The following is a 27,750-nucleotide window of genomic DNA, read 5'->3' as shown; positions in this document are numbered from 1 at the left end:
GATAAGCTGAAAAAGAAAAATGAGCACTATATTTACTAGCATGGTGATGTAGTTCCTATTTCCACACTGAGAGGTAGGACCTGGTGGTTAAAACTATAGAGTCATACCACCCAGATTGCATATTGGCTGTGCCACTTATTAGCTATGTTACTTTGGAAAAGTCATTTCACTTCAGAAGTCTGTTTCCTTGTCTGTAAAAGAAGAATAATAACTCATAGATTTGTGAGGATTCAATGACTTAATATCCATTAAGCTCCTAAAACAGTGCCTGACACAGCACAAGCACCATAACTAATAAAGGTTAGCTGTCATAATGTAGGCGCGTTTTTTAGATCTCATTAATTCTCACATAACTTCTCTGAGAAAGGTAACTGTCTCCCTGAGTTTACAGATCCAGTGAAAGCCAACGACTTGCCCAGGCACAGAATGGAATTAAAGACTTGGGTCACTGGCCTCCCAGACCTCCAGATTCCCAATCCAAGACTGAGGCTATGTAACCTGCCTTTAAGTTAGCTAAAGTCTTACCTCTACTTCTTTGTTCCTGTCATGCAGAGATGTTTGTAACTGCTGAATGATGCCTTCTTGTTCCTTCTGCCAATGGCTAAATTTGGTTTCTAATTCTTCTTTCAGCCACTGGAGGTTTTGACAGGTAGCAGATAACTGTTCCACTTCCAGGCCTTTGGCCCTCAGAAGACTCTCCATACTCTACACAATCACAAAGAAAGCAACCATACGTCAAAGGGCCGCCCCACACTCCTCAGGATAAACAACAAACTTGATCCACCTTTAAATTATCTCCTAAATTATCTACCAATTTTTTGCAAAAGGAGAAAACTTAGTATCTAATCTAACAATGCCAGACTAATCTACTTTTTGTTTTTAGACACTCTCATCTAATTTGTAGAGAGATAAATATAATGTACGTGATAAATGAAGTATTTCAGAGGAAGTAGGCTATGCTACAGAGGAAGTGAAGGACTTCTTTAAGATGTGGCAGATGATTAGACATATAAGCTTTAAAAAATACATAAAAAATAGCCCACAGTAAATGTTAATAAAATAAACAAGTACTCTGATTGTGGCTACACAGGGACATGTATACATAGTCATGTACCCACACAATGACATTTCGGTCAACAACAGACTGCGTGTACGACAGTGGTCCCATAAGATCAGTATCACATAGCCTAGGTGTGTAGTAGGCTATACCATCCAGGTTTGTATAAGTATGCTCTATGATGTTTGCACGACAATGAAATCACCTAACAATGCATTTCTCAGAATGTACAAGACTGTAATATTAATGAGATAAACACAATAACTGCATCCTCGCAATGCTTCTGTAAAAGTATATAGATATTGACAAGGCATAGAAATAAATTAGAATGATCACTGAAATCCGTATTCACTGCCTCTTCCTACCAAGTTCACAGCAGAAGTGCTAAAACTTCTCACTTCCTAATGTATAACAATGGAACTAATGACTGCTATTTTATTTGTTTTTAATTTTTTTTTCTTAGAAAGCAAATTCCCTGGGTTTCAGAAAATCATGGAAGGGGCTGATGCTTCAGGCCCAGAATCCAGATGGGAGAGGGATACCAAGCCATGGCTGATTTCACCCTTACCTGCATGGTAGCTTCACTAGAGGAGAGGATGCTGCGCAATCTCTCCAAATCGTGATCTCGCTCTCTCACAGCAAGATGAAGCTGACGCAGCTCTTTTTCTTTCTCTTCTAGAGTGGAGAATTTTTCATCTATAGCCCGCTGCAAGGAAAGTAAGGACCCTAAAGCTCCATGAGATTCACTATTGTGATCACCCTCATTCAACAAGATTCCAAATATAAAGGAATGGAAAACCAACTCCAAAAAGTGGCAAATTAAGTAGACACACATTTCTATAGTACCTATGTGAATAGATTAATCCACAGAGTCAAGAACAAAATTATGGTACATACCTCTAGAGCAACATCTCTATCTTGTATTCGCTGCCGAAGTTTCTCAAGCAACATTTCATTTGCTTCAAGGGTTTTGTCTGAGTTATCTCGATACTGCAGGAGCTCCCGAAATTCCTAATGAGACCAAAAAGTATTTTCCATTATTCATTTACCCAATATTAACTGAATTCCTACACTATGTCTAGCAATTTGTTATTCAGGATAAAAACCAAAATGTGATCTCTCTCAAGGGGACCACAGTTTAGTAGAGATAACAGGCACATAAATTGTTAACTATTCTGCAGCACATATACATGTGTATATGTATACATATGTGTGTGTGTGTAGCTAGCAACTGGGGGAACAGAGGAGGCATTGTCTAACTCTGCCTGAAGGTGTCCCTAAAGACCCTTCACAAAAGAGGCTACATTTGCTCTGAGTCTTAAAGGACTGGCAGTTTCCCAAGCGAAGAAGTGGTGGAGGTATTTCTATCAAAGGAAAAGTGTATGTGCAATATATGTGTCCTGTGAAAACTGTATGCTCAGCAAGAGGACTGAAGCTTAGAGTAGGCGGCGGAACTGATCACTCTTCTTTAGTGTTCCATTTTTCCCTAAAACTTTCATCTTATCATCTAAGTAACTGTGGAAATTTCATACAGATGTCTTCACCTACTAGACTGAGAGCACGGCCATATCCTCTCTCTCTTCCCAGCACCCATCACAGCGCCTGACTCACACAGCTGCTCAATAACGATTTGTTGACTATTTATTGCTTAGGTCTTCCAGGCCTACATTTATTGTTTCCTACATGTGCTGCTTAGCTTCTTGGCTCACAGACTGTACTTTGTATTTATTTCTATTTCTGTGGAATCCTCCTCACTCCTACCTCTCAATGTTCCACATGTAGCAGGTACTTAACACAGATGGATGAATACCTTGAGATTATAGGAACAGAAATTTTAGAGCTCTCTGAGCCCAATTTTAGTTGAAATCATTATGTAGACTCACTTGAAGCAGCTGCTCTTTGTGACTCAGACTATGGTTTAGGTGCTGAATGTGTTGCTCCTGGGTTCGAATCTCATTGTATTTTTCAACCTCCAGGGTATGAAGCTGTTGGCTCTTATTCTGCAGTTCTCCTTGTAGCTGCTGCAAGGCTTTTCGTAATTCCTGAATAAAAGAGATTCTCTTTTTTAAACAATCAAAAATTTTCACATGGTCATTAGACATGGAAGCCTTAAAACTTTCAAGGCATGTAGAACGAAATATAAAGTAGCAGAAAGTGCCATTCTTAAAATTACTATAGAAACATACATGAATCAAACGGGATGCGGGAAATTGTGGGAACTGTGGATGGCGGTGAGACATAAATTTGACATTATAGTTCAATATTTATTTTTGGTTTAAAAATCATAGATCTATATAACTACTAAGTTGGACTCTGTCCCACTGTAAACCTGGATCCTTTACTTTACAATAAGCTCAAGGATAGGATATTTTTACCATTCTTTTAAATCTTAAAAAGAGAAATCGATAGCATGTGTTTTAGGCTAACAAGATAAAGGAACCATTTAAGAGTTACGTGATTTTTTAAAAATATATATATACACGGCTAATTGTGTGTGACATTCCATTGACCTCGGTTGTTCTTCCCCACTTTTCTGTCTTGCTGACTTTTACCTATCCTTCAGGAATAACCTCAGATATCTCTTCCTTCATGAAGCTTTCCCCGACTTGCTTCCTCAGTCTCTACTGTATATTCCCATAGGACCCCATACATGCTTCCTCTACAGCATTTACCGCACTGAATTTCTGTTAATGTGACTGTCTCTCATAATAAATTACAAGTAACTTGAGAGGAAAAAGCCTGTGATGTTTACTCTTGCATTTCCAGAACACAGCCCAACATATGGCACATGGTAAGGGAGAAACAAATGTTGAACTGAATAACTTAGATTAAGCAGGCGAACTCAAGGGTTCAACACAAACTGTCCTGATAAAAAGTTATTATCAGGGCAAAGTCAGCATTTAGGGCCACAAAATGATTAATGATTTACCTGGTTATGTTTCCAAGAAGCCTCTTTCTGCTGTTCTCTCTCACGGGTGGCAGCCTCCACAAACTGCACGCATCGTTTGGCATCAGCCAGCTGGCGTTCTTTTTGTCGTACCGCCCTCTGGAGCTTCTGTATCTCGAGCTGGCTGCAGAATAAAGCGCTCTGAAGATCAAGCAGAGCCACCTGTTGCTGAGCTGGGGAGGTACCCTCTGAGCTCTGAAAAGACAGTAAAAATCATCATCACAAGGGGGGCAAGCCCTGAGCAGCTGAGAACACCAACAAAACCAAGACTGTGATTGAGAATGTCACATCCCCAACTGGGGTCTCGCCTCCTGTCCTATGTGGCCTCACATACATGAAGCTGTCCAAGCTGGCTTTGGTGTAGCATTTCTCGGAGCTTTGCCATCGTGTCGTTTTGACCTTCAATCACCTGGTACAACTCCTCAGTCTGAAAAGGAGAGAGGGAACACCAAACATGTTAGTAAACTAAATACGAATTCTATTATCATACCTGTACAGATTTTAATAACAGGACTATTCCAAAATACCAATTTAGACTACACTACAATTTCTCTAGGCTAAGATCTGTTAGTCTGATAATACCCATTTCTACAAAATATGGAATACTTGTCTACTTTGATGGGGTAAATCATTTCCTCACAGGTCCTTAATTGTCAAATATTTTACCTCACTTTCCCTGCTCTTCAGAGTTTCCTTGAGGCTCTGAATTGTCCCATCTTGCTTCTGAGATGACTCCTGAGCAGCCTTTAGTTCACAGCTCATTTCACTCATTTTCTCTTGAAGAATCTGAATTCAGCAAAGAAAAACAGTTTGTTAGGTCAATGATTTCTTTTAACCTCAAATGCAACCATCAAGTCCTTCCTAAGTATAGGTTTAAAGGATTTCTTAGGGAATATGACCATGTTATTTTTTCCCCATATATAGTAACCATTAAGGTCCTATCATCAATCACAGCAAGAGAAAGTAGCAGGGAATATGAAATACTTCCTTTAGTGCTCAATTGCTTCAATTCTCAGGCACTGTGCTTTCTCTATGACGGCAGCCATACCAAGCACTTCTCCACATGAGTCACTGTGGATCCTTTACACACAGACCAAGGAGCTTCTGTTATCTAGTATAGGACAGTACACCACACAGACACACTAGCCCAGAAGCTCAGCAACCCAAATTGTGGGAATTTTCTTCTAAATAGATGTTACATCCATGAGCTATAAAGGGGTGAGAAGTTAAGCTAAAGTCAAAACCACAAACCCCCTGTCTCGGCGCCTTACATAGTTACAGATTGCATTCAAGTTTTAACTAAACATCTGAAAGGCACTAGAAATTCTGACCTGTGCAGATGAGGCTAAAATCTTGATGAGACATAAAAGAATCACATTCTTAATCAAATATCCCCTAGAGCTCCAGGAATACATACTATCTATCTCCTAGGTCCTATTCAGAGGGGTTACCAGACTCAGGTAGAGCCAGTCACATCCTCAGGAAACTCTGTGATCTCCAAGGGCATGCTATCGATCATACCTTGTTGGTGGCCTCTGTTTGCTGGATTTTTTCCTGGAGTTCTGCCAAGTGGGAATCAGATACAGACTGTTGAGTTATAATGGGCTCATGTGAATTCAGTTTCTGTTGTTTGAGTAACTCTTCAGTCATGGGCTAGGAAGAAGGAATAAGACAAGTAAGTTGAGTTAAATGTAGCCAACAATAAATTTTAATTTTATCTTCAAATGTTTTTAGCATCTTTTGCCAGAGACTTAAAAAACCAGAGTGGTTGCATGCATTATCAGTATGAATTCCTGAAGACTGTCCTGTTTCTTATTAAGAGTACTGATTCACTTCCATCCTTATGATACTCCCTAACTCCCCTCCCTACCTTTCTCCCTGAATTCACACAAATACTACATATTCAGTTAAAGCAAATAATTCAGAGTGTAAAGAGAAAGGAGGATTAAAAAGGGAAATGCTTATGAAGACCAAATGTATGCTTTATCCTATTTTCAATCAAGGAACTCAAAAGCTGCATCAAACTTAGACAATCCCTAAGAGAGGGAAAGCTATATTGAAACTACCTTTTTTATAACATGCCTGTTCACATTATTGGGAAAATGGGGCAGATTTTGAATACAGACTATCCATTAGATAACAGTATTTTTTTTTTTTAAATCTCTGTTAGATAAACTTTTTTTTTTTTAAGATTTTATTTTTTTCCTTTTTCTCCCCAAAGCCCCCCAGTACATAGTTGTATATTCTTCGTTGTGGGTCCTTCTAGTTGTGGCATGTGGGACGCTGCCTCAGCGTGGTCTGATGAGCAGTGCCATGTCCGCGCCCAGGATTAGAACCAACGAAACACTGGCCCGCCTGCAGCGGAGCGCGCGAACTTAACCACTCAGCCACGGGGCCAGCCCCTAGATAACAGTATTTTATCAGTACTAAATTTCCTAAATTTGATAACTGTACCATAGCTATGTAAGAGAGGTCCTTGTCTTTAGGAAATACATGCTTATTTAGTGTAAAGATGCACAATATCTGCAACTAATTCTCAAATGATTCAGGAAAAAAATATGTTTATATAGACAGTGGGAGTGATAAAGCAAATGTAGAAAAATATTAGCAACTGGTGAATCTGGGTAAATACTAACAAGTGAGGAATCTTGGAGTTCTTTGTACTTCTCTTATGACGTCTCTGTAAGTTTGAAGTTATTTCAAAATAAAAAGTAAAAAAAAAGTTAAAAACAAATTGAAAAAATCCATAGTCATCTGAGAAGGAACTGTGTTTTATAGGAATATCAACTCACCAAAAAGATTCAGGAGAAAAAAACATTATTTATATATGGGATGATCAATCTGACTAAGACAAACTTATTGAACTGTACCTAATATTCATTATAAGCTGAGGGTACTAAAATAAACTTTAGGAATTCAGTGTGGCATTAAATTCCATCTCCTCTCTCCCTGCCCTGTCCCACTCACTCCAATCAGGAAAAATATAAATCCATTAGGAAGAGAAAAAAGGTAACTGCTATTCATTTTTTCTTTCCCCTCACACTTTCCAACTCTGATCACCACCTTCCAGGTAGCGGGGTTACAGCTTACCTTAAATCTCTTCCTGCCAACAACTGACTGGAAGTATAAAGATTTTGGAAGAAAAATCTTTTTCTATTCTTCCAGGGCTCTTTACCAATTGTTTTTAACATCTATTAAGTACCATAATATGCAAACCACTGTGGGAGCTGGAGTGGGGAGCTACATAATAAAGGAACAAGGAAATACACAAAATATCAGTAGTGACAAGCCCTACGCTATAAGATAGGAAAGCATGATAAAGTGGTTCAGTTACTCTAAATTGGTTGATCAGTGGAAGGTCTCTATCAGCAAGCATTTAAATGGAGATCTGCATGACAAGGAGCCAGTCCTGCAAAGATCTAAAGAACAATCTAGCCAGGGGGAACAGCTAATGGAAAAGGGTACATATGAGCTTGGGAAAGAGAAACACCTATGTAACTAGAATAGCACTTTCCAATACAAATATAATGTGAGCCATATGTGTGATTTTAAAGTTTCTAGTAACTTCACTGACTAAAGTAAAAATAAATAGGTTAACTTAATTTTAATAAAATATTTTATCTGATCCAATGTATTATATCCAAGTTATCATAAACGTGTTTGATATAAAAATTATTAACAAGATACTTTACATTCTCTTCATACTGAGTCTTTGAAATTAGGGGTATACTTTACACTCACAGCACACCTCAATTCGGACCAGCCACATACGGCTAGTGGCCACCCTGCTGGGTAATACAGGGCTAGTAATATTCCATGAGGCAGTAAGGCAGGCAGGGGCCAGGTCATACATGGCTTCTGTGCACCCGGGTGAATGAGGGTGGAGTTTATTCTCATTGAAATGAGAATGGACTGCAGCATTTCTAACAGAAAAGTAATCCAATCGTATTTAAATCTTAAAAAGATCACTCTGGCTGCTCTGTGGTGAATGTACTGTTGGGGAGCACCAGGAGAAACCGGACCGGCTGGGAGCCTACTGCAGTAGTGTAGGTAAAAGATAAGAGTGGCAGTGATGGGGAGGAGAGAAAGGGATAGACTTGGATCTGTTTTGAAAGAAGAGTCAACAGAGCTAGTGGGAGAAAGAGAAAGATAGAAGCAGCAGGGATAATGACTCCTAGAAAAACTGGATTTTTGTTCTTAGGGGTATAAGAGGGAGCCTTGCCCTGAAGCAATGTCAATTACGTCACACTATGGGAAAGGTAACTATTTTAATAGATATTTACAACAATTCTAACTGATAAATAATTTTATCATTTATTTAATAATAAAACATACTCTACAAAACTTAGCTTCTTACTTCCTCAGTGTAAAATATCTCTCCAATAAGTTATTATATTTTTCAAATTTAAACTATAACAAGCAGAATTAAAGAAAATAGCTTCAAGTTTAAAACGGAAGGTGCTCATATTTACTCACTTTACACCAAAGAATCTTAGAGCTGTGAAGAAACTTTGTAAACCACCCAGTCCCATTTTATGTTTGAGGAAATGGGGACTTAGACAAGGTAAGTAATTTGTCCAAAGTTACACAAGAAATCAGGGAACAGGATCCAAGTAAACCCAATGCACTTCCGTTGGTAATGCATCTGTTATCTCTGTAGACCCATTGCCTACCAGAATGCATGGAATATTGCAGGGACCAAAATGTGTTTAGTAAGTGAACAAGAACAATAAAAATAAAAGCAAAAAAACAAAAACAGGCCTGTCTCCTAATTCTCGGCCCAATGTTCTAATATTTCAGTGGCTCTCATAGAAACAACACCAGATAGATAGATATCTAATACAGATATTTCAAGAGCAACTTTAAAGCCAAACAGTGCCACAGAAAAGTACATAATGAATATGGGTCTCATCTGTACCCATCTTGGCATGAATAATCACAGAAAACCCCTACTTCTGTAAACATAATGTTTTCACTTAAAAACTGGAATATGTTTCTTCTTTATTCATTATGCTTCATTATTTTACATCTTAGAAGAACGTCCCTTCAGATAACAGTCTGCCAAAAGAGCACTTAGCAAAGGCCCCCTGAGTCAACAGCTCATCATGAATTCTTGTGAAGTATCAAATACGTAAACGATCACTCTTACAAAGATTTTGTAGAGCCTGAAATCAGTAATACTTGACTTGGTTGAATCAGTGTTAATCTCCAGACTATCAGCCACTAAAATCATGTTGTAATAATAATAATATTTTAAGTTAAGTTGCTTTTGACTCAGTTACGACAAATGCTTTCCAGCATCAGAAAAAACAACTGCTCCCAGGCCTAATGTTGCATAATGTGAGACCTTTAGACTAAAAGGCAGTTATTTAGATCTCTGGGTTACCAGCATTCTTCTTGGCACTTTCCTAGTCCTCACAATAGTAAGTCATAGATCTCAAACTGCTGTAATTTTCTATCCTACTGTTAATAATAGAAGATACACAAGAACCATCAAGTAGTATAAAATTAAAGGCCTAATCTTTGACCAGCATCTAATGCTTACACTTTTCAAAGGGCCTGATTAGGTTACGGAGCTAAGCTATGGGAGGGATGAATTTACCACAGTCACACAGGAGCAGACCTTAGCATTGCAACACTTGAAATAAAGAGCTCCTTTTCTTTGAATTTAGATAGAAAAGGAAATTGCACATGGGTCAGAGCTAAATTGATGTTTACCAAGGGACCACACCCCTCCTATCATAGCTTTTCTAGTTCAGAAAAGCCAGACAATAAAGAAGGAAATTACCAGCTGGAATAAGGCTTCAAACCTTTCTTTACATATCTGAACAACCCTGGGTCTTCAGGTATAAATTCTGTAGAAGGCAAATAAATCAACTTGTGTAATATCAGAAAATTAGTGAGCAGGAGAACTACTCTGTTGCATTGTTCTCTAATATAAGAAAGTAAGAAGGAAAGAGGGAAAGAAGAAAAGCAATCAGGAGGAATGCCGATGGTGACATTTAATAGTGCACAGAATGCGGTAAGTGGAGGATTAAACAAAGGAATCAAAGTGATCTTATAGAACAATCTCGCTCTTTAAGACAAGAGCTTTGCTTTGCATTTGTAATAGAATTTAGCTAAAGGAAATTCTTTTGCTTTCATGGTTTTTTCTTTCTACAAACTAAAAAGAGAACTAATAAAAGTAACTTACATTTATTTCTCTTCTTTCCACATTCGTTCAAAGAAATAGACAAAAACCAGTCTGCCTTTGTCCCACTTAGCTCTGGTTTTGCCATAAAGCACAACAGGGCTTAAGGAGCTTAAAAGTCAACCAGACTTAAACAACAGATCACAGATCCAAGATACACATTTTATTTACAAACACTTTGAGCCCAATTTATCTAATTCCTCCACATCCCTAATCATTTGAGAAAATGGCACAGTAATTAAACACCATGATTCTTCAAGCTGAATCTTATTTTCTCCCCCCTCTTGAAGTTTTATTATTCTACAGACAGTAAAGTATGTAAGCCAGGTGACAGCAGAAAGGTCATACACTACTGTTTTAAAGGTCTACTTTTCTAAGGTCCAAATTTAGAGAAGTAAAGTGACTTGACCTAAAGATACAGTTACCATAGTATAAATATGCTCATCAGGATGATAATTTTCCTCACAGAATCACTAAAGAATCCTTCTGGAATCCTCAGGTTATACAAAGAAGGCTCTTCATTTAAAATAAGTACTTATTTAATCCAATGTACATCAGGCAATGTGGCTTAATACACAGAATTACAAGGTCTTGGCTGAGAATGGTTGGGAATCTTCAGCTCTTGCCTGGGCTAAGCTATTTAAACCATGAGCTTTCCATATCTCTAAACTGAGAGCCTGAATGAGATGATCTTTAAAATCATTCCCAACTCCAAAATTTGTTGAGTTCAGGCACCGAAAGATAGCATTTTTAATTAAATAGAGACAAAAAACTCCTTTTGTTTTGCCTGTAATTTTCTAAGTCTTTACCTTTCTACAATATTGGCCATATTTGAGAGGGGAAAAAGCTTATTTCCCACCCATCCTGCCCAGACTACTTTTAGATCCTAATATGAAAACACCATATTTAATTTATGACATCTATGTGTCTGGTCACAGAAATACCGTAATGCCCAAATTTAGCTGTGAGGCTCCACTGAAAGAAAAGGAAGCGAAAGAAAAGAAGTACACAAGCATCAGGCATACTAATACTTACCATTTTATACAAATGAAAACACATTTTAAAACTTTCTCCTATTTATACTTATTTCATAACACTTTCATATAGGCTGTTTCTGACAATTTGTGTAAATTTACAAATTTCTTCCATTTTTTGCTTAAGTTCTTATTGTGATGCAGATTTTATATATAATAGAACTACTTTTCAAAAATATCAAGTGACAATCCACAATTTCATTTATTATCAAGCTCTACATTTCTAGGACGATGTTGACCGGTAGCAGGCTTTCAAAAAATGCCTTCTAGATTGTCTACTTTTGTAATGGTAACACTAAAGAATTTGTATCATGTAAAACATATCAGATGTTTCACAAAGTTAATTGAACCTAACATTTACTGTTGCTGTAGAAACAAAATAGCATCTGTCAGGTCCCTGTATACAGTTGAATTTAAAAGGTTCGTATGAAATCAGTTGGGCAGATATGAATAGCTTAAATTAAGATCAACTGCCATCTTCCAGTCATTAAGAAATTCAAAAGAGTATGATGGATGAAACCCTATCACCCAATAATGGATGAACCTTTCTTAATATCTAATATCTTCTAAAAACAGCTCACTAGACAAAGGGGCTGTGAATAATTTTCATCTTAACATTTTAAATGACAACACTTGCATTCCCAAGTCTCTTTTATGAACAAGTCATCATTATTCCTCAAATGACCTACTAATTTATTATAAATACTGCCCAGATGTTACAATACTTTGGTGGATTAATAGATTTTCCCCAAAACTTTCCCCTATGCTCTAATCAGTTTAAGGCATATCTGGGGATGAAAGGCTTAACGTTCCAGGGAGAACTCACTCACTTACAGAATGGGAGAAAAAACCATATATCTAAAAATGAAAACAAAACCAAAAAAGAAGGGGGGAAAAAACCAAAAAAGAGGTAAGAGGCAAGAATTCTAGTGCCAAAGACTAAATATCTTTTTATAGGGTAAAAATGAATTAGGAGTCTTTATCTTTTTGTCTCTAAAAGGTGCAATTTTGATAATTAACAGGAAGACAACAGATATTTTACAAAGAGGATTGTGAAAAGCAAATTATTTTAGTGTGAATCACATTTACTAAATGGGACACAAGCAAAAGGTGCAGCAAAAAAGGGGTCCAATGATTAACTTCCTCCAGTCTGGAATATTATTAACCTTCACCTAGACAAATTATGTGATGCCTGAGGCCAGCTAACTATGATCAGAAAGGTACCATGTTGCCATTTTGTCTACCTGGACCCGGAGTGGCAAATAATCTTCACAGAGATCATCCCACAGCTCCTGCAGATCTGAAATCTCCAAAGGATAACTCACAGGTGTCTTGTAAAGGGGTTTCAAAGATCTGTTAAGGAAACCGGAACTAACTCCATCTATCATGATATGGCCAGGCCTGGCTCCAGGTGGGCTGGATTTCACTGGAATAGGAAGCTTGCTCCCTCGGGGACTCTGGATGGGCTTATAATCAAGACCTCTAATCATGCTAAGAGCTAGCTCCAGCTTGTGGTGACACATATGCTGTGGAGCCTGTTCATCCGAACAGCAGTCACACTGTACAAGTTCCTTTGCACTTCTCTCAGTTTCCTCATCCTTTTGTTGTGGAGCACTAGCCTGGACACTTGCATCCAAAGATTCCACAGAAGATCCCGGTGTCCCTTCCTCCATGCTTTCTCCATCTGGAGGTACCTTTGTGCTTGGTAAGTCCGGTGGACCAACCTCAGACAATGCTGGTTCTTCAGTGCAGATGCTGGTGGACCACCTGGTAGAAGGGCCACACGAGATACTTCTGGCCACCTTTCGAGGCACCTTACAAACGGCTTCATAGTCAGAATCAGCAACCCGCAAAGCTGCACAACCACGGCATCTCCTGGGTCGGTTTCCAGGGCCTTCCGAAGCATGACAGCTGTGTAGCTCCTGAATCTGATCCTCATTTTCTATCCAACACTCAAACCCCGAATAGGCAAAGTCTTCCTGGAGCAGCGCAGAGTATCTTACATCGGGTAAACCGGAAATGTCAACCGTCCCATTCCCCGCCTTGGTCTCCGCGCCAGCGTCATCGTTATTCTTCCGATACATGCTAGCAATGCAGAACTTGAGGCGGTCCTTCTCCAGCAGCAGCTTCTGCAAACGCTCAATAGAAAGGGCTTCGATCCTGGCAATAACTGTGTCGAATCTATAGATCCGATCAAGCATGAAAGCACACTTGCTGCAAGCAAACTCGGCTTTGCCATCGCGAGAGACATCCTTGCCCAGGACGTGCGAAAGCAGAACCTGGAGGTTGAGCTTGGATGCAGTGTGGAAGATCCAGCGCCGCTGGTTTCCACACAGCTCCCGGGCACAGATCCTGCAAACCTCCTTCATCTTCCCTCCTAGCGGTTGCCGAGCTTCCCGGAGGCGACTGCTGCGCGGTGATCACTCACTGGCACTTGGTTGCGCTCCCTCTCCCGCCTCGGTGGCCTCTGGCCGGCATGGCACAGCCGGGTGGGGTCCCCACTCTGCAGGTGCGCACCTCTGCCACCCTCGCGCCCGCAGTGGGTACCAGAGTGGTCAGCCCCGCCCCTCGGGGAGGAGGCGGGCGTAGAAACGCCTCCGGGGGATGCTGAGTGACAGCGGCGCAGGCCGCGCGCGGAACCTGCCCTGTCTCCTCCAGCTGTCTCTCCCGCCAGCCGCCGCGTCCTCAACGTCCTCCCTTTCAGCAGGCTGAGTTCGCGGTACACTAGCGGCCGCCCGCTGCTGACGCAAAGACTCAGAGATGGAGGGCCAGGTTTCAAGATGGCGCCAGCAGCTCCGCGCCTGCGGCCACCGGCACGTTCCTCTGGGAGCTGTAGTCCGCAGGCCGGCTCCCCGCTCTGCGCATGCGGACTGGCGAGTGTGTACCCCTTACCCCAAATCCAGTCACTGCTCCTCGCGGTGTAACGCAGACCTGGCTCACAATGGGTACCGGGTGGAGAGCAGCATGGACGCTAACCGCTGCCACGCCGCTTTCATCTATTAAGACTTCACCAAAAAAGCGCACCAGTTCCCTCGTAGATCCTCCCTTCTGCCCCTGGGGGATGTCCCGAGGCTCTGCGTGGGGAGGAGAAAGCCGATTCCCCTCCCTCCCTCTCCACGAGTACTGCCACGTACTCTGGATGAAGCAGCCTGGCAGCGCCACTAGGTACCGCTGCGCGCCGCCTCCCTCCCGCCTGCAGACCCACCGTTTCGCCCTACCCAGTTCACTGCCGGGATTAAAAGGCCCTGGGGCTGTGGTCACAGGCTGGGAGAAAGGGTGGATAAAAGCAGAGGGGGCAGGTAGGGCGGATTTTAGGAGGTTCGGTTCAACCTGTCCCTCGACCATTGGGAGTATCTAGAAAAGAAGACCTGTTTCTCCTCTCGCGATGTTTGAGGGCGAGGGGGTGGTTCAGCACCCCTGGATAATTTGCCCTTTTTTAGAAAAGAAATCAAGAGGGCACAAAGCAGTCACCTGAGAAAGAGTCCAACAGATACCACGTGACTGCAGCTTGTTAACCAAGATTTTGAAGATAATAAGAGAAAAAAGGGACTTTTTCAAGAATGTAGATACCTGAGAGTAGATTACCATCATCGAATTCTCTTTCAGGTTCAGGAAGACTGCAGTGTTTATTTTGGGGGTGGGAAGGGTAGACAAACACTAGAACAAAAGACCTAGTTTCCTTGAGTGAGTCCAGAGTGTCAGGGAGTGCTGCCCTCTGCAGAAATAGGGCTGGGAATTTCACTGACTTCAGCTAGTATCCTGTCTTATTCAACACTATGCAGTGTTGGGTATAGAACTTGTAATGCACACAAAAAGTAGGGGGAAGCTGGAGCTCTCTCTAGGTGGAATCCAGGTGCCAACGACCATTTATAATAAAGAATTTTCTCCCTCGCTTGAGAGGCATGCAGAAACCAGTTGGGAGGGGAAAACAATCCCAGAGATCAGCTGGAGTTCCCCAGAGCAGGACAGTTCCCAGTTACAATAATGCTAAATCTCACCAACTTGACCTTGTGAGCTAATAAGGCCAGCAACAGTCTAAATATTTCTGAACCTCATCTCCAGGACAGAGCCCATACTCCTAAGCTTGAAGATACCCAAATGCCTTCAATGAGAGCTCATAATAAACCAGCAAACTTCTTACTGAGGATTAAATGAGATGATTTGGAGGAAGTACTTTAACAATGTTTGGCTCATTAAATAATAGCTAATATTTGTTATTTTAATATTATAATAAAGGGAATATTTTAAAGTAATTTTAAAACTTTATGGGGGACTTCACACATAGATTGCATTGTTCTCTTATTTAATCACCAAAACAAAATCTTAGTAGCTCCATCGTGAGAGAGAAGGACTGGCCTTACAGCTTTGGGCTTCATAGGTTACACAACTTGGTATATGTGATTTCACCTAAATATGGATGTTCTGGCCCTAAAACCAAGAAGGTAAAATAGAGTTCCAAGTAAAACTCACTAGAGCTGCATTTTTGCCTGCGTCTAGGTATATGAGCTTCAAAGTCAGAAGAAATGAAACAATAGTCTAGAATACACAGCAAACTATAGATAGGCAAAGAGTTTCTGGACTCACCCTACTGACAGACAGACTGCCTGCCAGGACACTTACCTGCTGTACCCTGTCTTAAGTATTGTCCTAAAGAGCAGCAAGGACTCAAAGGTCCATGAAAGTGCCAATTAAGACATTAATCAAGGCCTCATCTTTGACAGTCAATGCAAGCCACATTTTTGCTACTGGGGAAAATACTCATGAAACAAAGTAATTAAGGAAACAAGCGCTCTTCAGGAGCAAATTCAAAATAATACTTTGCATTATTCTCTATTCCTTAAGATTTTGCATCTGACCCGCAGTCTCTAAATTTTACTAACAATATGTAGATAGCCTAGTGCACAAGTGCAAGTCAGTACAAACGCTGAAAAGACATTTCCCATTGAAGGATAAATATGCTTGCTATAAGTAAAGCTCAACATACTGAATGAGAGATCTATATATATCTAGGCTTCCAACAACAGATAGGAATAAACCACTCAACAATCAAAGAGAATCTTAAGATAGCACTCTATTCAGTCCTAGAGAAAATATTTAAAAACCATTTCTCAAGAAGTGGATAGTAAATTATAGTATTAGAACTAGTCCTAACATGATTATTTGGTATTATAAAATAATTTAATCCCAACTGAAAGATCACTGGTGTATAGATGACAAAATTTGAAAATAAAATTAAAAAATAAAACAGAAAAATTATGTGATAAATTCAGCACTTCATGGTCTTTATCAAGATCATCTTGGTCAAGATTTTATTTAACACTGGCTACCTATGGAGAGGCAAGAAAAATGGAGGGCTGAACAGGAACATTTACTTTTATTCTATATACAATGTATCCTTTGAATGTTTGGCAATGAATGTGTATTTATGTATTATTTAAAAATTTTTTAAAACAGAATATTCTATAGTTAAAACTAAGAATTGTGCCAATTTAACACACTAATATCAGAATCTAAGTGGTAAAACTTGAACCTAAAATGAGAATGTTTGTAATATATGTGTTAAATATTAGATATTATATATCTGTGGACAACTTATATAAACAATAGTTCAAAGGGGATATACAAGTTATTAAATAGTGATTATGTCTAGAGAATGGAATTATGGATACTTATTTTCTTCCTTCCTCATCTGCATTTTGTAATTTTCATTTGTATTCTATAAATAAGCATGTATTGCATTTATGTTAAGAAAAAAAGTGTTACTAAGAAAAAAGTAGGATAAACACATTTTGGTATATTTATACAATGCACTATTAACCAGCAATAAAAAAGAATGAACTCTGATACCCACAACATGAATGAATCTCAAAAACGTGTTAAGAGAAACAAGCCATATACAAATCAGTACATCCGGGGGCTGGCCTAGTGGCATAGCAGTTAAGTTCACACGCTCCACTTCAGCTGCCTGGGGTTCACTGGTTCAGATCCCAGGCACAGACCTAGGACCTATGCACTGCTTATCAAGCCACGCTGTGGCAAGCATCCCACATATAAGGTAGAGGAAGATGGGTATGGGTGTTAGCTCAGAGCCAATCTTCCCCAGCAAAAGAGGAGGATTGGCGGCGGATGACGTTAGTTAGCTCAGGGCTAATCTTCCTCAAAAAAGAAAAACAAAAAGAGGAGGACTAGCAACAGATATTAGCTCAAGGCCAATCTTCCTCACCGCCCCCCCCCAAAAAAAGATAGTTTAAAACAGATTGCTGGGACCTACCTCCTAGAGTTTCTGATTCAGTTGCTCTGGGATGTGGGCCCAAGAATTCCTAACAAATTCCCAGATCTTGCTGATGCTGCCGTCTGGGAACTACACTTTGAAAACTACTGAATTAGAACTATCCTAAACTGTATTCAGAAAAATCTCAGTCAAAAGATTAGAAGTTCTGCAGATAAATGGAAACACCCATCAATGATGAAGAACTAGTTACAAAATTGTTGAATTTGGAGAACTGTATCCTCATTTGGAATAAGATTCCTAAGTATTATTATGGTAGGGACGTTTGGCACTATCTCTATTTTGATCTCTAGATTGTGGGGCCTAAGAAGTATCTCTTAGAACTGTAGCCACTTTTGTACCCCCTGTGTTGTAATGTTTCTAAGACCTAATTCTGAGCTGGAAGGGAGTTTCCAAAAGAATCTGAGAGGTGGAAAATCCCCTTGTCCTAAACCAGTTGCATTAGGTTTCATTGCCCTAGTTATGACATTGGAAATAGCTGTTCTAATTACTAAAAACTATGCCAAAAAAAAAGAAGAGATTCTGGCAGAGAAGTTAAAGCAGAAGAGGAAATGGAAGAATATCAAAGTAAAGCCCATTGGGATTTATGGTAACACCACAAGCATGTGCATGATTTCCCTGTGCTGGTTGGAAATCTTTAAGAAACCAGAAACAATTATGCTTTGCGTTAACTAATAACACAGCATTTCGAAACACTCGTTTGAAAGCCAGGAGATTTCCAGTTCAACTACAGATTGCCTTAATAGGGCTATCAGCAGAATACATCTTAAAATAGTAAACAAGAGTCTTTCAAGTTAAGTTATTAAATACCCATAGCTGTTGAAGTGAATTTTAAATTATACGTTAAATCAATCAACCAATGAGCCAGAATCTATGCAATCTCAGTATGTCTTTTCTCTGTCTTCAGTGAGATTTCAGTTTATTTGAAGGGGAGAAAATGTGCATACTATGATTAAAACAATTTATTGGTAAACTAAATGGTACTGATTTGAATTCAATGTCAGTGCACGAAAGTTGAGATTAGTATGGGCTAATATAGTTGAAGCGGGTAAGAGTGGCACTTGAGATGGGTCTTAGAATGAAAGAAACAAAGGAAGGGACTCCAGAAAAAGAAAACAGCATCAGCAGAAGTCTTGGAAAGTTCGGTTTAAACACAGTGCTAGGCTGCAGCTAAGGGGAGATTTTGTTTGACATTTGAATGACCAGGTTCATCCTACGCCATACATCTTATCCGCTATAATTGCTCATTCAAAGAGCGTGTATGAAGGGCCAGCTGTAAGCCAGACATTCAGCTGTGGTACTATGGAGGGCCTTGGCAACTAAAATTTGGTTAATGTTTGGCAAAGGCAAAAGAATTTGGACTTACTGTTATGGCATGATGAAAACTTTATTTTAGGAAGATGAGCCAGGCACTTGGATGGACTGGAGTTTCAGGGAGAGATTATGGGATGGTTATGGGAAGACCTGCTAAAAAGCCACTGCAATTATTCATATGTGGGTAAGAAAGGTCTGGTGTGGAAATGGAAAAAAAGTGGTAAATATGAGAATCATTTTGAAGGAATGAAAAGCAGGACTTGATGACATACATGCAGAGAGGATGAAGGAAAAGAAAGGGTTAAAAATGGAGCTAAGGTTTTTGGTCTGGAAGACTGATAGAAGAAATGGTCTAAATGAACAAAAATGTGGGAGTCGGAAGAGTCCATTTAGAAAAGTGAAAAATTTTGACTGGGGACATGCTGAGTTTAGGTGATCGAGAAAACTAATGGAAAAACTAAGTGGAACTCTTCTGCAATCAAAGCACACGTAAGAGGGAGACAGAATCTCAAGAATGAGAGGGATGGGGGCCAGCCCGGTGGCACAGTGGTTGAGTTCGCATGTTCTGCTTCGGCAGCCCGGGGTTCATCAGTTCGCATCCTGGGTGCAGGCCTACGTACCACTGATCAAGCCATGCTGTGGCAGGTGTCCCACATATAAAGTAGAGGAAGATGGGCATGGATGTTAGCTCAGGGCCAATCTTCCTCAAAAAAAAAAAAGAAGAAGAAGAAGAAGAATGAGAGGGATGGTTAACACGGTCAAAAGCTAGAGAGAGATCAGCAAGAGAGATGCGGTCAGGCATATTTTCCGTAACAGGGTTGATTGGGCAACTTCAGAGTTGTTACCTTTAATTCCCCAGAATCATTCCCTGTCAAGCCAGACACTAAATTCTTTCCAATCCTTTTTCTGAACATCTCTTGCATGTTGAGAAATGTTTCTTAACATTTTCACTACACTTTTCATTTCAGGTTCTTGAAACCTGAATCACGTCACTGTGAAAGACGACATGAGTGGAGCCATATTAAAATAGAGCCAGAGCAGCCATTTCAGAGGAATTGCCTTGCATGTCTTGTTTTATCTTGTAAACTGGACCAAACCACTAGCGTTCCAAGAAGTCAGTAAGGACAAGAATATCCTGTCTGTAAGGACTGATGAAATTGGATTTTGCTGATGACAGGATTACTAACCAATCATTGAAGTACAAGTCTAGCCTTTTCCGGAAGATCAACCTCAGGTCAATCCATGAAGTACAAATCTAGCCTCACCTTACCCAACACCAATGAACATTTCTTTAACACAACTCACCTCATCCTCCCTTTTTCCCATAAAAACCCTAAGCCCCTCTCCTGTAATCAGGACACTATTTGGGTTTCTACCTGAATCTATGCTCCCTCAATTACAATTATTTGATCCCGAACAAATGCTTTGCCTCTTAAACTGGGTTCTGTTTGTGTAGGTTGACATCACACAGCCCTAGAAGCTTACCCCTCTAATCATTCTGCACACTATTTCCAGGACATTCATAGTAAAGATCCATCACTGTCCACTACCTATTGGATGAAACCCAAAACCTTAGCTTAGCACTTAAATATCTCTACAAAAATATCCTAATCTACTTTTCAGCTTCATCTCATACTTCTTATCTAACCAGATAGTGACAGGGTAAATTTTTGGATTTAAATTTGTTTTGTTACCCGTACACCCGTCTCCCTCTTTTCTGGTCTAATGGTCAGGCCCTTAGCAGTCCCTTGACTAAGAGTTTTTGAAGGGTAAAGAGCAGAGGCTGAAGTCAAATGCATTTCCTGACTCTTAAAAAATTCTAAACCAAATGAGAAGATTAAGCCAAGTGTCCCAGGGGGGAGAGGAGAGAGACAAATGTCTTTGAGGTCAATAAAAGAAGAGAGAGTGAGCTTTCACCCAGATGGGGAAGAGACTGGGGGTCAAAGAGTAACAAGGACCCACCTCCATTCCATATCAGTGCCCTGGGGAGGCAGCAGGCCCTGGGGGGAGAAGGCAATGGGTGACTTGGACAGGCCAGACTCTAGGTCAAGGGGTTCTGCTCCAAAAAGATTCCAATGTAGCAAGCTGTTAGTGTTGGCAGAACCATGAGTGCCAGGGCATGGGTGCTTCAGTGGTGGGCCAATGATGAGAGTAGTCTCCTTAATGCTTTGGCACCTGATAAAACCTAGGGACCTTCACCTTCACGTAACTGAGAGAGTGGGGAGGAGGAAGTACCAAATGGATGAAATTTAATTTCCCACCAGCCTGATCAGGATAGGGACTCAGGGTAACATTAAATTGATTTAAACAAAGTAAAGAAATGTGCTATTTCCTGCATGACTGAATTTGTGAATTCAGAGTAAGACTCATACCCGCTACGAAACTTTTGTAGGTGTTCACTGAGGCTCAGTCCTAGACCCTTTTCAGCTCTTTCTTTTCATTCTCTTTCAGTGTCATCTCATCCTTTCCTATCTTTATACCAGTAACTTCCAAATTTATATCTGTGATATGGTGATTTATAGTAAGAAACATACACAACCAGAGGCACTCACAACTAGGATATACAACTATGTACTGGGGGGCTTTGGGAAAAAGAAGAAGAAAAAAAAAGAAGATTGGCAACAGATGTTAGCTCAGGTGCCAATCTTTAAAAAAAAAAATGAAATATATATTTGGTGTCCATCCTGTTTCTGGCACAGAGATCCTAAAACCCTTGGAATTTCCTAAGTGATGAGAGTGGCAAAGGTTTTTGTTATATTAATGAAGTGACTTTTAGAATGCCCTTAGGTCACCTAAGGGCTGGTTTCCAGAGAAACCAACCACGTGATTAGTAGGTTGGAACTTTCAGTCGCCTTCTACCCCACTCCCCACCCAACTTCTGGGGAGGGGGAGAGTGACTGGAGGTTGAATCAATCACCAGTGGCTAATGATTTAATCAATCATGCCTATGCATAAACACCCAAAAGGACTGGGTTTGCAGAGCATCCGAATTGGTAATTCTGGGAGAGTGGCCTGCCTGGACAGGGTGTGGAAGCTCCATGCCCCTTCCCACATACCTTGCCCTATGCATCTCTTCCATCTGGCTGTTTCTGAGTTGTAACCTTTTACAATAAACCGGCAATCTAGTAAGTATAATGTTTTTCTGAGTTCTGTGAGCTGCTCTAGCAAATTAATCAAACCCAAGGAGTGGATTGTGGGAAGCTCTGATTTATAGTCAGTTGGTCAGAAGTACAGGTAACAATCTGGACTTGCAACTGGTACCGAAGACCTAGGAGGAGGTTGTTGGAACCGCCAGTTGGTCAGAAACACAGGTGGTAACCTGGGCTTGCGACTGGTGTCTGAAGGGGGCGGGAGACAGTCTTGTAAGACTGAACCCTTAACTTGTGGGATCTGATGCTATATCTGCATAGATCATTTCAGAAGTGAGTTGAATTCTCAGACGCCAGTAGGTGTTGTGAAGTGTGGGAAGCCCCACCCCCCATCCCACCCCGCCCCAAAACACATGTTAGAAATGGTGATCAGAACCACTAAAAGAATATCTTAATCTCAGAATTCTCCTCTGAGTTCAACTCTCAAATAGCCAATTACTTATTTGTATTTGCATATGTATGTGTCAGAGACATCTCAAAATTACCATAGGAATGACTGAACTCTTGATTGCCATCTTCCCCTTACCTATAGTGCCTCCCCCTCCTTCCTCCTAAGTCTCTATTAGGGTCAACAAACTATGGACTCCGAGCTAAATCCGGTCCCCATCTGTTTTTGTAAATAAAGTTTTATTGGAACACAGTCATGCCAAGTCCTTTATGTATTGTGTACGGCTGTTTTTGTGCTACAGTGGCAGAAATCTTATGACCTGCAAAGTCTAAATTATTTACTATCTTTTTTACTACCTTTTGCAGAAATTTACCTTTTTACCACCTTTTACAGAAAAAGTTTGCCATTCCCTGCTCTTTGTTTTCTTCAATATACTTATCACACTTTGCAATTACTTGTTTGTTTGTTTTATTACTTGGTTATCTGTCTCCCTTATTAGAATGTAAGCTCCCTTAGGGGAAGGACTCTGCCCTTCTTATTCTTACTATTTATAAGCACTCAATAAATAGTCATTGACTGGAATATATGAATGAATGAATGAATGAATGAATGAATGAACTGTTTATTATATCTTAAAATTTTATTTCACTCTTTTGCCTTAGCACAAAATTTCCTTTCCTGGTTGCACTCTGACTCATATTTAAGTAATAGAGTTCCATAACAACTAGTCCCCTCAACTTCTTTCTCCTCTACTCTGTCTTCATTCCAGATTAATCTTTCCAAAACAGATCTCAGATATATCACTTTTCTATACAGTAACCTGGAGACCTAATGACTTACTCATCAATCATAAACTTCTTAACCTGCCATCTAAGGCCCTCTGACTCTAGCTTCACCCTATTTTTCTAGCCTAAACTCACTGTCCCCTTACATATATTCTATTCCAACTACTACTTCCTTATACTGAATTTCCCTACCTCTTCATCTCATCTACTTGGAATATTCTTTCTAACATGACCACCTCCACCTGTCAAAATCCTACCTGACCTTCAAGTATTTTCTTTAAGCTGCCTTTCTTAATCCCCTCAAAAGACATAGCTTTCTCTTCTTTGAACTTCCAAAGCACTTCTTGCACCTACAGTAATTTGTGTCATTTCTCCATATTGCCTTCTTTCCATTAGCTGGTAAGTGCCCTTAAGAAGAGGAACCATACCTACTTCAGCTTGTTATCTTCTGAGGTCCTTAGAACAGTATGTTCTTAGATCTATTCAATAATCATTGAAGGAGTGAATAAATTGATGCCCTTCCTTTTCATCTCTTATTAAAAATTCTACTCATTCCTTACAGATCAGAATCTCCGCTGCCCACTCCAGCCCACGATGATTTTTTCCTTTCTCTACTGCCTTGTATTTTGTTTCCATCAGACTTTCTTACCTTCCAATTAGATTGTAATCTCTAGAAGGCAGACACTAAACCTTATACATCTTTGTGTTCCTCTTCCTTCATCTAACAGTACCTTGTGCATTGTAAATGCTCAATAAATATTTTCAATGAGGCTGTAGAGAAGCCCCTTATTTTTCAACCTCATTGCTTCTCCAAGGGGTCAGAACTATGATTATCTTAGCTGATAAGGCCTGTTTCTGAGATATGTTACCAATGAAGGTTATGTCTGGGAGACAGCGATGTTGCATGGGAATTTGTACATGAGTCTCCAGCTTCAACATTCATCAGCTTAAGAAGGAGATACTGAAAAGCTGCTCTAAAAATAATCTTACATGAAGTTGGCTGGAGCTGCCTGAGCTACTAATCCCTGCAAGGTTTCCAGTCTCTGCCTTGAGCATTCAGAGCGCATTCTTGCCTGAGCCTCCACTCCACGGCAGATCTCTCCATGGTAACGCTGAATGTTTGCTATTTTAGGAAATATGCCTTACTGCATGCAGCGCTATTTACATTAGGCGCCAAACCAGCCTTAAATGCAATGGCTTGAGTGTCTGCTGCTTTGTGTGAGTAGGAAGGTCCTGATTGCTAAATGGATGCCTCTCCCTAATGCTGTTGTCCTGTTTCATTTTTTTAGGCCAACCACCGTGTAATTACATGTTAATAAATATTGGGGGGAAATAGAAAAAAAAAAAAAGGAAAGAAAGAAAGTAAGAATGCCTCCAGACCTTCCTCTGCAAGTACATTACTTCCCCCTGCCTTCACACCCTCCAGGTCTGGTTTCATTTAAAAGCTTCTTTGAGATGAAGCTTCCACCATTCTGTAGAAGGGAATAATATCAATAACTGGAACAATTGTCAGCTTTCCCTTGCAACCTTATGGATACTTTCACTAACAAAGAGAAAAACGCTCTTGGGGCTGGCCCCGTGGCCGAGTGGTTAAGTTCGCGCGCTCCGCTGCAGGCAGCCCAGTGTTTTGTTGGTTCGAATCCTGGGCGCGGACATGGCACTGCTCATCAGACCACGCTGAGGCAGCGTCCCACATGCCACAACTAGAAGAACCCACAACGAAGAATATACAACTATGTACCGGGGGGCTTTGGGGAGAAAAAGGAAAATAATAAAATCTTTAAAAAAAAAAAAAACGCTCTGTAAACTTCACTTTCGTAGATTTTCAGAGTCCCTAGTAAAAAAGATATAGATAAGCTACTGCTGCATGACAGCTATATCAAAAAGCTCCTGAGCACTCTGATCCCTACACCACGCTGTCGATCTGTCTGGACATGGGAGACTGGAAGCAAACATGGAAGGTTGTCAATCAGTGGCATGCCAAGTTTTTGTTGTTCTGTGAAGCTAATTATATCATAGAAGTTCATGAGTATTGTGCAAGTACACTCCAGCTAACATGGATGCTGTACAATGCTTTGGTAGAATGGAAAAGGAAAACAGCTAGAGGGGTAGTAAAATCAATCCAGTCAAATGATCTTTATCAAAACTATCTTATTTGAGAGAATTAAGGCTCTGAAGTGAAACTTCCTGTACTCAGAGATTATACCCCAGTCTGGACTTTCATACTGGGATCACATCAGAAATCCTTGTTTATGGGAGGTGGGGTAAGATGAGTATTCTTCACTTGGACAACTCAAACCCAGCAGCATCAGATTGGTGAGTTCTCTTTCTTCTAAAGCCCAACAGTGGTATTCCCAGTTGTGAGGGGTGGGGAGAGGAGGAGGAAGTAAATCAGTACTCAGAAGTCAAGCTTCTTCATCCTCCAACACCTGTAAGGGATCCAGGGCTGGGAATGGCTTTGCTGGGGATAAGGAAGTTCTTCAGTCTCTGCAGGGTAGGCCCAGAGGTGAGAAATTGAACTTGTTCCTTCCACACTGTAGGAGTGTGGCTCCTGTGTTGAGAAGTGGCATGGCAGACAAGCTTTGAGCATAACACAGTAGAACTAAGATGCTGCTACTGTTAGCAGACAAGGGTAACACTCACAGCAAAGGCTTCCGGTGTCACAAATGCAAGAGTTGCCACACATTACTGTACACAAAGAGGGGAGATGAAGTACTTTATAATTGGTTTTATAATATTCTTTACCTTTACCTAATTTACAGAAGGGACTAGAGGAAGCAGTTAATATCTATGTCAAACTATGATTTGCTATCTCAAGAGGTAACATCAATTATCTGGTCAGTCAATCTTTAGTCTAAACAACCACCAGGATTGCTTTTCTAAAATGCAAATCATAAGCTTTTATTCCCCTTGCTTAATGTTTTTTTTTTAATTCTTCATTGCATACACGACATCCTTATCTCGATATTCATGGGACTTTCCTACTATGAATGTATTTTATCATTCTCCAAAACTTATCATATATTTGGTAATATTGATTACTGCCAATTCCTTAACTATGTTCCACACCACTGTATATATTGTTCCCCTGCCTAGAATGACCTTCTCCTAGTTTCTGCCTGGTGTACTCAGCCTTTAAGACCCCAGATCAAGGGTGACTTCCAGGTAAGGCTTTCTCTGATTTCCAAAGGTAGAGTTAATCCCTCTCATCTGTGGGTCCCTTTAGCACTATACGTATATTTCTCTCTCATCATTTATCACCCTGTGTCAGTTCTTTGTTTACATACCAATCTCTTATTGTACTGTAAACCCTTCAAAGGCTAGGACTCCCAAGACCAGTCATTCTTACTGAGCAACTGTACCATATCCTAGAGTGCGTTTTGGAAATTTGTGGGGGTGTTTCTTATTTTTCTTGTCCTCACAATGATGAGTGGGGCAAGGGGTGTGAGATAACTTGCAATGGACAGAACAAAGCATTGTTCCAAAATCTGAATGACTTTCGATTGTTCCACTGGGCACTGATGGAACTCACAAAATTGTTTATATAATCATCTGAACCTAGGACTTAATTCTCTTGTATATATGAACACAACATCAATATACCCTGAATTTCCCACAAATTAAACTGGTATGTAATTCAAGGGAGGGCTGTTTTATTGTATTTATTTAATTAATTAATTAAATTTTTTTTTTTTTTTTTTTTGAAATTTACCAAGAGTTTTTCACCTTGGCATTGTCCCTTGCTCATTACTATTGCCATTGCCCCTTGCCATGTTCGGATTGCCAACATAACATGCCTGGATCAGATTGCATTTGAACTGTGACATTCACAGTGATTTCCCATACAGGTAAAAGTACCTGACTATTTCTTTATATCTTTTAATACAGTTGTGCCCCAAAATTTACATATTTAAATAAATATTACTTTATTATAAATTAATCTCTTTTTATGTTTCTTATATTTCATTATCCACCTCACAGGGTTGCTTTGAGGCTTAAATTAATTTGAGTTAATATATAAGGTATTTAAAGAAGTGTGTGGCACATAGAAAATGCTACAAGATATTCTGATGTTATTACTACAGAAAAGTTGTTGAATATTAATTGATAAATATTTTAAATTACATTTGAAATAGATATTTAAGAAATTCCATGAATTCACTTCTACATTTTATATTATAATAATCTGAATCATTTGACTATGACTAAATGTTCCCAAGATGTTATAGAAAGTGCTTTGATATTCCCTTTTGTCTAGGAGATTAAAGTGAGATATAATTCCCATCATGACCAATTGGCCCTGAACAGTTCACATTCCCTTGTTATTGCTCCTGAGCAAAAAACAAAAATGACAATTTTGAGTTTGGTCTTTGCCTACAAAATGGTTTTTCTATGCTCCAGGCTAACAGGTCCAGAGGGAGAATTGTGACGATTAATCTCACAAATAAATAACTGCTATACTTATTAATTTTGTCTTTGTCTTTTGTAAGACAAAGGTAGTTATAACGTGAGTGAAGTTTGCAATATCTGACTCATTGACTATGTCCTTATAGCCTAATCATTTTAAGAATAGCTCTCTTTCAGGTTCTTCATATGG

The 27,750-nt window shown here is 39.9% G+C and overlaps 1 protein-coding gene across 50 annotated transcripts in view; it reads right to left on the bottom strand.

The window, feature by feature from the left end:
* Positions 1-27,750, bottom strand: part of PDE4DIP (phosphodiesterase 4D interacting protein) — a 199,106-nt gene that overhangs the window by 73,206 nt on the left and 98,150 nt on the right. For 38 of the 50 annotated variants that reach the window (XR_011494945.1, XR_011494944.1, XR_011494946.1 and 35 more), the window contains exons 1-9: positions 12,473-14,607; positions 5,526-5,657; positions 4,671-4,790; positions 4,339-4,431; positions 3,987-4,199; positions 2,941-3,099; positions 1,955-2,068; positions 1,626-1,763; positions 526-705 (exon numbers count right to left, since the gene is read on the bottom strand). Coding sequence is in view for 41 of the 50 variants with exons in the window: in XM_044749291.2 (XP_044605226.2) it covers positions 526-705; positions 1,626-1,763; positions 1,955-2,068; positions 2,941-3,099; positions 3,987-4,199; positions 4,339-4,431; positions 4,671-4,790; positions 5,526-5,657; positions 12,473-13,597 (2,274 nt within the window). In the remaining 9 variants the exon portion in view is untranslated. Of the gene's footprint in view, positions 1-525; positions 706-1,625; positions 1,764-1,954; positions 2,069-2,940; positions 3,100-3,986; positions 4,200-4,338; positions 4,432-4,670; positions 4,791-5,525; positions 5,658-12,472; positions 14,608-27,750 lie in introns of those variants that run through there. The other 12 variants (XR_011494951.1, XR_011494952.1, XM_044749294.2 and 9 more) reach the window with 1 other exon arrangement.

This window comes from Equus asinus, chromosome 16, assembly GCF_041296235.1.
Source record: "Equus asinus isolate D_3611 breed Donkey chromosome 16, EquAss-T2T_v2, whole genome shotgun sequence".
In the NCBI taxonomy this organism is placed as follows: domain Eukaryota; kingdom Metazoa; phylum Chordata; class Mammalia; order Perissodactyla; family Equidae; genus Equus; species Equus asinus.
The sequence above is the reverse complement of the archived record's forward strand: the minus strand, read 5'-3'. Positions and strand labels throughout refer to the sequence as shown.